General features: G+C 42.3%; 1 protein-coding gene across 1 annotated transcript in view; it reads right to left on the bottom strand.

The window, feature by feature from the left end:
- The window catches only part of ZC3H14 (zinc finger CCCH-type containing 14), a 30,600-nt gene extending 18,794 nt beyond the window's left edge, over positions 1-11,806 (bottom strand). Inside the window, exons 1-6 of the mRNA XM_044436399.1 lie at positions 11,684-11,806; positions 8,375-8,417; positions 6,115-6,229; positions 5,105-5,145; positions 4,570-4,765; positions 3,147-3,567 (exon numbers count right to left, since the gene is read on the bottom strand). Of these exons, the coding sequence (XP_044292334.1) occupies positions 3,147-3,567; positions 4,570-4,765; positions 5,105-5,145; positions 6,115-6,229; positions 8,375-8,417; positions 11,684-11,719 (852 nt within the window). The 5' untranslated portion in view covers positions 11,720-11,806. The remainder of the gene's footprint in view (positions 1-3,146; positions 3,568-4,569; positions 4,766-5,104; positions 5,146-6,114; positions 6,230-8,374; positions 8,418-11,683) is intronic.
- Between the last annotated feature and the right edge of the window lie 475 nt (positions 11,807-12,281).

Here is a 12,281-nt window from a genome sequence, read left to right as displayed (position 1 = left end):
AGTTAAAAGACACCTTTTTTAAAATAGTCCCAAAAGCTTATAGTCTAAATTTTAACAGAGGAAGACACAACTGGAAAGGCAGAGGCATTGGTAACAAGGGATGAGTATGAACAAAGATTTTATTTATTTCCATATTTATATCCCACCACTGAATGTTTTTCAATGTGTTGAACAAAGTTAAAAAGATACAGCCATGAAAGAAGGTAAAATACAATCTAAACACAGCTAAACAACCATAACAGACACCAGCAAGCAGCACCAATAAGATATATAATCTGGAGGACCTAACTAAAAATCAACCTCTGCAATAAAACAGCTTGGAGTGTGCATATAAAAAGGAGGGGCAGATGAACCTCTCTTAGACTATTCTGTAATTCAGATGCCACAGACACATAGTTGGTGCGGAAATAATGAGTAGAGCCTCAGAAACAGAATTAAGATCTCAAGTAGGTTCATGTGTGGAAGATGTGCTTTCCAAAACACGCCTACTCAGGACTTAAAAAACAAGGATTTGAAATAAGCTCAGAAGCAAACTAGTGACCAATAAAGCTTGCATAAAATTGGCATAGTATAATCCATCCTGCTGATCCATGAAGAAATCTGGCAGCAGCAGTCTGAATCAGATGGAAAGTTCTGGACTGACTTCAAGGGCAGCTCCAGGGAAAGTGCATTACAAACTGGAAATGATCAAGGCTAGAGCTGATTTGCACAGGAAGAAGCCTCATATGAAAACTGGGAAAATGCACTCCTGGCTTCCGTTCTCTTTTGTGCATTCAGCAATGGAGCCAAGCTGTGAAACTCTTGCTTTGGGTGAGAGACGTGTGGGGGGAGATCCCATCCCTATCAAGCTGAGCCTTATCCAGGATCATCAGCACTGCCAACTACAATACTCATGTCTTGTTCAGAGCTGCAGCTTGTCCCCAGATACTGCTCATGCATACCGTTGCTGCTTCTGAACTGGGGATACAAGCCAGCAGTCACGCCAAAGGCTTCCTAAGTCTGTGGGGTGGGTCCAAAACCGAAAAGATTTTAAAGCTGGATATATTCCACATTGTCCTCTGTAATTTTTGCTTTCACAGCCAACTCAATTCAGAAAGCAGCAACTGAATGCAAAGAAGAGCTACTCACAGGAATATTTTCAATCACACAGGGCAATTCAATATTTCTCCAGTATTATGATTTACCCATATTGAAAGTCAGATATCTATCCATTCCATTCCCTTTTATGCAGTGGCCTTGACATGGTATAATATCCAGGCAGTGAAGTACTATAATTTCCACTCACCGCTGTTCTGACCAGCTAGGCTGGGCCCTTCCTCACCCTTCAGTGAGGCCATCCGAACCAAGTGCCCAGTGAGAAAAAACAGCAGAGCCATCTGCCTCAAGGCAGGAGGTGTGGTGATATCATCTGGCCCGCTAAGTGTTGCCTGCAGTGGTGTGGGTAACAAGACACTGGCAGATTCCAACTAGGTCGCAGATGGTGGAAGCCCCACCCTATAAAACCAACTACAAGTTGCTTTTACTACATCCATTTTAAGGAAGGTCACATCAGCAAGCTACTGCCTGGACGCATGTGAACATGAATGGCTCATGTTCACCACAGCTGGATCTTCTGAGAACCATATAACGAAGAACTGGTTCCTGAGTTCTCTAGTTTCCCTTTTTGCTTTACCATTTCCTTTTCCTTTTGCATTGTGCCTTTTTATATTGTAACTGTGCAGGCAGAGGCTGTCTAATTTCCACTGACTGGTAAGCTATTCTGGGAGCCTTTCCAACTGAAGAATATGGTATAAATGCTAGAACAAATTCATTTGATTTAATTACATGCATGGATTGAAAACTAGCTTTCATATCTAGTTTCAATGCAACCTAAACATCAAGGCATGTGGGTTGCTAAAAAGAGCCAGATAAACAAGCAAGGTTGATTTACCCTCCAGTTCAAAGTAGCCCAGTGGTTTTCAAGTATTTCTAAAGAATTTCAACCTCCTCAGAAGCTTCTGGCATCAAGTAAAACACAGCCAGGAATCTTGGAATTACAGCTTTGACCATCATGACCCCCCACCCCACCCCACCCCACCCCTTAGCAAGGAAGTGCTAAGAGTGTTCTGGGATGCACTCTCCATTTGTACAATGTAATGTACTATGCCTATATGCAGTATTTATCATTTCTCACACCAAGGCACGTAGAACCATGGAGTATATGGTTCTTCCCCTCACATAGTTTATCCTCACAACAACCCTGTGAGGTAGGCTAGACCAAAAAAAGAATAAAAGCGCCAAGATCACCCAGTGAGATTCATGACTATGTGCGGTTTGACGTCAGCTCTCCCAGGTAACAGTTCAAACCACTAACATAGGGGTGCAGAACCTCAGTTCTAGTGGCCATGTCTTGTCTGCCTAAGGTCCTTATCCACTCCTCTGGAGTCCCCAACCTAGCTGCATCCCCTCCCCAATCCTACTCTCTTTCACTGACCACAGATTGTTGTGTGCTTTTCTTCTCTTTCCTCCCCTAGCCCATTCTGAATTACTGAAATATGTCTGCTAAGGCTTCTTATTGCCAGTTAAGAGTTTTAAACTAGAACAGGTGTGTTTCAGTCCCACCCACTACTGGAATGCAGCCCCTGCAAGCTTCTCTAAAATAGAATTCAGCCCTCGAGCTGAAAGAGGTTCAGCATCCCTGCTCTAACTGTTCTATGACACCAGCTATCTGGTAAGTGACTGTCCAGCCTAGATTTTCCTACGGAATCCTTTATGATGCTAAGGAGCTCCACAGCAATGGCAGCAAATTGACAACTTTCCACAAAGCAGACAGCCTGAAATCCTCTGATTTAGTATTACCATTAAACATGCCCTGGCATGCTAGAGTTCTACAGAGCACTCTCACCAGACCCCAACTATGCCAACGGGCAGAAGATCAGCATGACAACTGCTACTCACTCTATTCAAGGCTAACAACACACACTCATGTTTCTCCTCCAAAATGCTAAAGTTACTAGAGTCTGCATGCCACAAAGTTTAGATGTCACGTGTGAGGTATTTTTGACCACTCTTGCTATGTTTAGAACAGGGGACTCCAGGTGTCCATGGTGATCTCCATTTGTTGAGGATGTGTTAAATACCAGCATTGCTTGGGCTCACATACTTACCTCACTGCTAATTTTATCAGCGTTCCCTTTGGAAGTGGGCCTGTAACTCTCAGCCAAGCTGCCACATGTGTCGGGATCACAGAGCTGGATGGTTTCCAGTGACCTGCCTCCCTGCATCTCAAGCTGCTTGGCAGTCTGTAGGTTGCTTTGTTGCATCAACCGCTGAAAGTGTATGTTGCCTTCAGCATTTCGACTGGCTGGTGGGCGATAGATTTCAGCAGATGGGCGAGAAGAGCCATATGTCACTGTTACCAGAGGCTTCTTCCGGGGCAACCGATTCTCCTGCACAAAATTGAGGTCTTCATCGATGAGATCATCTGGCTCAGGCTTAATGTCGATCACAGCTTCCAATGGGGAGAGCTCCCTGAGCGGTTTCACCGTGGACATCAAGAGGGATGGGGAATCATCTTGGCAGGGCTGCCTACATGACAAAGAGAGATCAACTATCTCATGTCAGAAATCTTTAAACATTCTGTAAAGAAAGTGAGCAATACAAGGAATAAGACAAAAATATATTTTACATCCCCTGAACTTCAACTCTGCACTTGCATTATTTAAATGGAATACAAGTTATTGCACAATGCAAAGCACAAGTTCCATTCTTTTCTAGACAGTCTGAATTGCTCCTCAAAACAAGCTTCAGCATGCAATCATAAACATGTTTACTCATGTGTAAACTTATCTTGGACTTACTCCAACAAAAGTGTGCTCTGGAGGGAAGTTTTAGAGGCATTCCTCATTACCTCAGCAATACTTACAGCTGCTTCTCTCCACTTTGTAAGCCCCACATGCTTTGAATTTTAACTGCTTTCTACCAGCATAGCAATGATCAGAAGTATGGGACAGGTAGTCCAAAACATCTGAAGCACACCAAGCTGAGGAAGGATCCCTTGCAGCAACCCTTAATCATAAACCAGTATTACAGAACAGTTTTATTACCTGTATACTGCAGAAGGAGGCAGAAGTATTCAGCTGTGACAGTCATCTGTAGTTTAGTGCTGCAAACAATCCCAACATCCTCCCTCTCCCTCCTTCCTTTGCTTCATGCACCTCAATTCCTTCCCTTACTTTGAATTTAATGGCAAACCATATTTTTGTTTGTTTGCCAAAAGAGCAACTCTAGTTTAAAGTACTGTTCACAATCTTTGTTTCTAGGCACACAACAGTTTGTATAAACCATTTTTATTAGAATTTGCTACAGTTAGAACTGTGTTTTGTCACTAAATCAGAACAGGTGGAAGGGATCAGAGGGCATGAGGACAAGGGGGAGTACATGCTCATCAGGCTTGTTTATGTAGTTCCAAAAAACAATCTGGATTATGTCTGAATGGATCTTGAAAAACAGTGGCTGATCTAAGACTACCACAAGACTTCAGAGATTACTATGTGCTATTAGTTCTTAAGATGAAAGTAAAAACCTTACCGGGTGTCAAAGGCTCTTTGTTCCTGAGAGCTAGTTGAAACTCTGGAATCAGTCCTTTCTGGACGAGAACTTGAGACTGTAAGAGGATGTAGGATTTCTTCCCCTCTTCTTTCCTCACTTACACTTGATGTGCTTTTGCCAGAAGGCAAATTGGTCTCAAAGATGTTTGATTCAGGAGATTTTAGACTGGTAGGCTCTGGGAAGACAGGTATATCAGAGCTGAGTTCAAAGCTACACACAGCATTTATACACAAATGAAAATGCAACTGTTGCAGTTTTCAACAGAAGCATACCTTCTGTGATTCACTCTGCAGCAAGTCATACTTTCAGTATTTTTCCTTTATGCAAGATCTTCTCTTAAAGGACTATTTACTGCACAGATTGCAGGAATTACACCCTTCCCAGGATAACTCAACAAGTATAAGATTGTTTATAAATAAATAAATAAATATTTTTAAAAAATGAAAGTTCACCCACAGTATTCCTTCTTGAAGATTTATTGTAAAATAAAAGGCTAGATGGTTCTTTTACTTACCTGTGGTAACAGACCGAAGCTTATCTAATACACCATGAAGCCTGAAAGATAAGAAAATGCTTTAAATGCTGAACATCTATTTTTCCATAAAGCTTCCCTAGGGGGAATCTTTCACTATTTATGGCAGTTTCTCCCACCAAATAAGAAGGGAAAACACTTCCTTTACATGTTAATTTTATGGATCCAGTGCAACAGGTTGGTCTGCTAAGATGATAATTCAAGGTATCTCTAAGTATGGTTTCTAAAGCTGTGCACAAGTATTGAGGCCAAATGTTCTTCCCACTACCCCTTTGGTCACATGCTGGTATTGGCACAAAGATTTGGCTTCATCCAAAGCTGTGAACTCTGAATTAATATTACTTATGAAGCCAGGATTACTGTTCCCAAGTCAGTTTGCAATAATAAAGAGGAAGTATGGGCTGCTCAGCTCCAGCACTTAATCTTGTTAAGGAATGTAGAATTATTATCCACATCAGAACAGTGTAATGCACTGAACTGGAACACCCGAGATCCATGTTCAAATTCCTGCACTGCCATGAGGCAGGTGGAAGTGAGAAATCTCAAATTAACCACCCAGGTTCATAAAAAGGATAAATTCTGAGTTTACTGTTTTCATCGACCACTGATTTATCTATACCAACAGCTAAAGGCATACCCACATAGATGCTTCTTATGCATTGGGTTTGACAATAGCCCCCCAGTGGGAGAGCAGGAAGGGAGCAGGGAAAAGCAGCAGTACCAAACTGCACATTTATCCCTGATGTCATAGTCTCTACTATCCACAGAAGCTACATGGTTTATGCACAGCAAATGCACTGAATCAGTTCACTGCAGCACCTGGAAGGCAGGGGAACTGAGCAGTCAAACCTTTACTGATTTTTCAGTAGTGGAATTATTCATATATCTTAAGCTATATTCCATCCTAAACACACACATAGCTGTGAAGCAAGGTTTAGGACCAAAATATCATATAACTGAAGTCCACAGAATTAGATGGAAGACAAGCATACCATACGGTAAATCTCACAGTGTTGTTTCCTAGAAAGAGGGAGAGATCTTCTGTCATCTGTTCCTGACTCTTCTTGTTGGCTACCATGACCATGATATAATCAGGGAGCTCTTCATCTGATGTAAAGAAAGGAAATTTCACCTGGATATTGTGTGTTAAGGACAGCTACACAGTTAGTACTACAGATCACATTTGCTATGCACAACCTCCCAAAGGCCTGCTCAAAATATTTCCTGCCTTTACCATAAACATATCAGAAAAAGTACATGCTTTAAACAATAAATATCTAAAATGTATTTCAAGAGACAAAATGATTCTGCTCATAGACCCCCCCCTCCTCTCCTCCCCCCTTGCACCCCTCCCGCCAAGTCTCCTTCAGAGAGGATCTCCTATTCTTCCCCAAGCAACTAAAGCGCAGCAGAGAAAGGGTTATCAGTGGTTTCTGTTCCACTGGCATCAACACACTTCATTTATTTTATTCATTTACATGTCTTTTTAGCCCACTGTTGAAGGTAAAACCCTTTCAGGATGATATACAAGACAAAAACCCAAACCAAACAAAAATAATATAATTCAATAAATGCCTATTCATTAAAACTACATCCCAGCAACTAAGATCCAGCTTAAAGAAGCAAGTGGAGCTCCTCCTATCACAGGGTTGAATGCTAAGAAAAAGTTATCTATGGATTGCCTTATTTAGAAATCCTCAGTGGGGGGATGAGGAAGGAAAGAAGCCTTGGGGATCATCCTGTGCTCTGAACAAACAAGCACACAGTCACAGGACAGACTGAAGCAGGCAAACTGTTATCCAGCACTCCAGCCATGACACCAAAGTGGCTCTTAACGGGATTTGCAATGCAATCACATGCACATTTCTACTGCATAAAAACTGCATTCAAAGGGGTTCACTCTTAGGAAAGTGTGCACAGAATTGTAGCCTTAAACACCCTGCTAGTTTTCACTAACCTTTGTCCCCAATAAAGGCTCAGTACAGAAGGCAGAAATTAAATTCAATAAACTTTACCCCAGCCTCAAGATGAAGTGAGGGGCAACGTTACAGAACACCATGGATTACAGTTTACAGTGTAATACTTTCAGATGTTAACAGCTGGGGGACAGCTTCTTTATACAAACATATAGGAAGATAACTACAAACTAGATATTCACAATCTAGGCCAGGGGTCGGCAACCTGCGGCTCCGGAGCCGCACGTGGCTCTTGAACCCCTCTGCTGCGGCTCCGTCGGTCAAAACACGCGCCGGCACAGCTGCTGGTCTGCTCAAAGCTCCACTCAGGAACGCAGTGCTAGCTAGTTAAGTAAATCGCTAGCTAGTTAAGTAAATCGCTACATTCCTCTGCTAAACAAGCTTCCTGCAGGCTCTCATGTTACACCAAATGAAATGCTGCTGAAAAGGTTCTTTTTGTCCCAATGTAATCTCCTTCATCTGAATGTTAAAGGCTACGCTTGGGACCTGTCACAATTCACAGCACTTGACTGTTTATCTGCTAATCAGTCACTAAACACACCTATATCTCCAGCACAGCCTCCGATCTGTGGATTTACTGAGCTCCCCCCCCCCTCGCCCCGTAGGCCAACCATGGATAAATCGAAGAAAAGTTTCTGAAGAAAACCAAACGTTTAATGATACGCGGATAGATTCATTTGCTTTTACTGCTGACAAACTTATGGGGTTTGCTGTTTAATGCATGCAGCCCTTTAGCACTGACTTTGACTCTTCAGGAAGCTGTTCTCCTATTCAAAATATATGAAAGCAGTCCTACTAGTTTATAATGTAAGATTAAAAATAACAATTTTTAGTGACTGAACAAGAGCTGCAGCTAACTCATAATGAAGATATACCTAGCATTAAGGTAAAAAACGATATATGCAGTGTTATCTTCATTTTAGATGTCAAAAGGGTTTTGCGGCTCCCGGTGTTTTCTTTTCTGTGGGAAATGGGTCCAAATGGCTCTTTGAGTGTTAAAGGTAGCCGACCCCTGATCTAGGCGCTGAAGCATCTTCACCAGCTCCCAGTAAGTATCTGAGCTCAGTTCAAGTGATGATCTTATTCACTGAAGCTCTGCATAGCTTAGGACTTTTCTCTTTGCTGACTTTGGACCAGTCAGTGGCTCTCAGACTCACCTACCTCCCATGGGTACGGTAAGAATAAAAGGGAAAAGGAAAGGGTTATGTTCACAATCTTGGGTTTCTTGAGGAAAAAAGTGAGCTATTAATGCAATAATAATTAAGATGCAACTTACCAACATATGCTCCCAGTTCCTGTAGCTTTCCCTTTATAGCACTCTACATGAAAAAACGAGGGGAAAGGCATTTAAGAATGAAGAATTTCAGCTTCAAAATATTCAAAAAGAGCTCTAGCAGTCTCAAACACAAAACGATTGTTTAATTGCACTCATTATCTTGCTTATCCAATTGATAATTAGTTGCATTTTATTATATTCATTATTTTAGAACTGAAATTTCAACGACATTTGTGTGCACTGTGGAGTTTATGAACATCATCAGCCACCATACACACTTTGTGAGGAAAGATGGAATATAGGTAAATAAATAAGTTTGTTCTTAAGGTATAACAGGGATGCAAGTGGCAGCTAAGTATTCATTCACTTATTGCTCTGTCACCATCAGTAATCTCTGTCCCAAGGAGCTAATAATCTAAAATTCAGCCAAAGGAAATGACAGGGGAACAGAAGGGAAAGCAGAAAGAATATGCAGAGGTTCAAGGGTAGGTTTAGCTTGGAGGGGTGTGATTGCTTAGTTTTAGTTACAGGCTGAGTTGCAGCATGGCATGGGACCTAATGATTTCCGATACAGCCTTTTTGGGCTAGAGGAAAATCAGTGTGATTTATTGAAACCAGCTAAAACTGTGCTATCAATATGGCTTCACTGTCATAATATTATGGTTCAGCAAACAGAATTAAAAACAAGGGATGGCTCTTAGCTAAGGGAGTGCTTTCATGAGGATCCATGGCTAGGCAGCACCCATGCACTGGGATGTGTAAGCTACCATTATTTATATATTATATTTGTATTGCCCCTATTTTCCTGCAAGTAATCCAAGGTAGCTTGTACAATCCTCCTCTCTAGTTTATCCTCACAACAGCCTTGTAAGGTTGGTCAGGCTGAAAGTCAGTGTCTAGCCAAAAGTCACCCAGTGAGCTTCATGGCTGAGTGGGGACTAAAATGTAGATCTAAAAAGCCCCCATCAAACACTCTAACTACTGTGACACATTATTATTAAAGGCAAAAGAGCGAGTATCTGCTTCATACTAAGGGGGATAAAATGTATGATAACTGGATATTTTATTTGGATATTTAATAAATACTGGTTTATTTAAACCATTTTTAAAATCAATTTTAGTAACTTTTTTTTAAATCTCAGTTTAAAAGTAAATGGGAAAAAAGGGTGCTTCCAGATGAGTTTATCCTGCTGCTGACTTGCCTCATTCATGGAATTTTACTAGAGGTGGATAGTGCTGGTCCAAGTGATTTTTCCAATTAAAAATTTTCTGAGCTTCCTCATCAGTTCTTCCATCAGTTTTGTTACTGCAGAAAATCCATTCAAGAAGAAGAAACAGAGTAGCTGCATAATGCTTTCTGATTGATATTCACTGGGGATCATCAAATGAACTCATCTGGTTCATCTCTGATATCAGTACTTTATGCCCTGCAAGTATTTCAAATTCTGCAGTGATTTAGTTCCCAAATCATGAGTGTTTGTGACTCTATTAACTAAATAGCATGGACATGCATACACACATGTACACAAACAGAGAAACATTTTTATTCCAAGGAGAAAGTGAATTTTTCCAAGAACTATGAAATTTTGATTCTAAAAAAGTATAGAATTTTATAACCAAATCCAATGAATGTTTTCATAAAAGTCCCTCAATGGGACTTAACTGCTAATAAAAGTGTACAGGACTGTAGCATTACTTTTAAAGTCAGGATAGTTAGACCTCCTTCAGTCAGAGCAGCAAATTCTATTTTGGATAAGTTCTTGGGGGCTGCATTCCAGTGGTGAATGAAGGCAAAGACAAAAGGGATGAGGCAAAACCCCACCCCTTTTAATTTAAAGCTCTTTTTGTAAGTAAGCATTAGGAGCAGCATTTTAGTTTTTTAGAATGAAGGTGGGGAAGTACACAAAACCCACCAAGGCAGCATTGATTTGGAAACCACCAAAATGGTCTGGGGAAAGTGGATGGGACCTTCTGGAAAACCCCAGAAAGCAGACTGAGACCCCAAGCCTGGGGTTCTGCACCCCTTCTTTAAGTACTACTGCTTAGTAGTCTTGCACACATAAAGACAAATCCAAACTGAGATCTCTCCATTGTTGAGTAAATAGACTTAATTCTGCAAATTGAAAAGCATGTACAATATATGACCAAAAGTTTTAGAAGAGTCTGCTAGTTTACAGAATGACTCTATTTAGTTTTAAACCAGCATTGTTTTAATTCCTGTTGGTAAAGCTAGGCAGTAATTGACCCAAATACTTGAAAATTGCTGAAATCTCTGTTCAGAATCAAAAAGGGACTATTAGCCAGGAATAACCTGTCTTCCATTTCATAGTAAAGAGCTGAAAGAATCAGAACAATGTGCCCAGATATCCATCATTATATTATGGCTGGAATAAGGCTACAAATCTAATGCATATTTAGGTGTGCAGTGAAGGAAAATGTCATAGCTTAGTGCTAAAGCACATAATTGGATGCAGAAAATCCCAGGTTTTTCAACTGGGGCTGGAAAAGGAATCTGTCTGAAATCCTAGAAAACCACTGCCAGTCAACATAGGCAACATAGGCAATACTACCCTAACGGATCAACTATTAGACTTGGGATAATGCAGCTTTTCATTATCCTAGCTGAAAGTCAATTTATTAAAATTCATCAGGACTTACTTTTGAGTAAATACACTAGAACTTAAACACACTGCATGCCACTCACTTGGCATTCCCTCCCCACATATAGGCACACAATGAATGGGGTGGATCGCCATCCATTTACAATATTGTAAATATGCAGCATTATGGGGTTTTTCCCACAACCGATGTAGCTTTTAATAAAAATTTGGCAGTGAGAGAGGAGGTAAGAAGAGGTAGATCGCTTCGGAAATACAGTAAACTCGGAAACATGGGGACTATATGAAATCTGTATACATAGATAAGGCTTTCCAGAACTTGCCAAAACCACCACGACCTCACCGTCCCGATAGATGCGAAAGAGGCTTCTGTAAGTCACTGCCCTACAAGCCCTTTAGGTCCTATAGAAATATGGGGCTGGAAGAGAGGGCCAGGATCGGGGAAGCGACGATAACGTCTGAACATAAGAGCGGCAGCCACAAAGCATCTTATTCGCGGCCTCCCGTTTAAGACAAAAGGCGACCCCCACTCCTGCCTATAGGGCTGATTGGTCCGTGTGGGGCGACGGCGGGTCTGGGCCCACTGGGCTGGCAGGGACACGATCCGTGGGGCTTTCCTCCCGCCCGACGCTCCCCTTCGCCGGGCGGCCCTTTCTCAGCGTCCCCGGCGCCCCATCTCCCTCTGCCTCACCCGGATCTTGCGACTGATCTCGGTGCCGATCTCCATGACCACCGATTCGGCCAAACGCCACCCGTCCCGCTGCTACCGAAAACAAGTTAGGCCTGACCCGAAGCTGGCCAGAGGCTGGGAGAACGAGACGGTCGACAGCCGAGAATGGCCTCCGCGCGCAGCGCCCTCTGCCGGTTGGCGGAGGGGCAGAAGATGGGGCTTGCGGAGAGGGAGAGGTGGGGAAAAGAAGACCGCCCGCCGGTGGGCCTTGCGAGGCCGGCCCGAAGAACCGCACAACCGCCTCGCTGAGAGGCTTCTGCTTGTGCCCCCTTGGAGAGAGGCTGGACGGGACGGATATGAAACGCGGCCGGCTCAAGTCACTGATAAAGGCACAGGTGGAGGGTCTGGTGGTGGTGTTTTTTCCTGCTCAGTTGTCAAGGTTACAAGAAAGTGGGGGATCTGTAGGGCGAAAAAGCTTTCCTAGAGAATGTCTGTCTTCCGTCTTTTTCATTACCCCATTCGGCCAGTTTCAAGACACGCATATTTCCTTGTCCCTGTGACTACGTAGTAGTCCAAACTGTTTTTCCCTCTTGCTATACATACCAAAGGTGTTGGAAAT

Source organism: Varanus komodoensis, unplaced genomic scaffold, assembly GCF_004798865.1.
Source record: "Varanus komodoensis strain SLA01 unplaced genomic scaffold, ASM479886v1 scaffold3, whole genome shotgun sequence".
Taxonomy (NCBI): domain Eukaryota; kingdom Metazoa; phylum Chordata; class Lepidosauria; order Squamata; family Varanidae; genus Varanus; species Varanus komodoensis.
The sequence above is the reverse complement of the archived record's forward strand: the minus strand, read 5'-3'. Positions and strand labels throughout refer to the sequence as shown.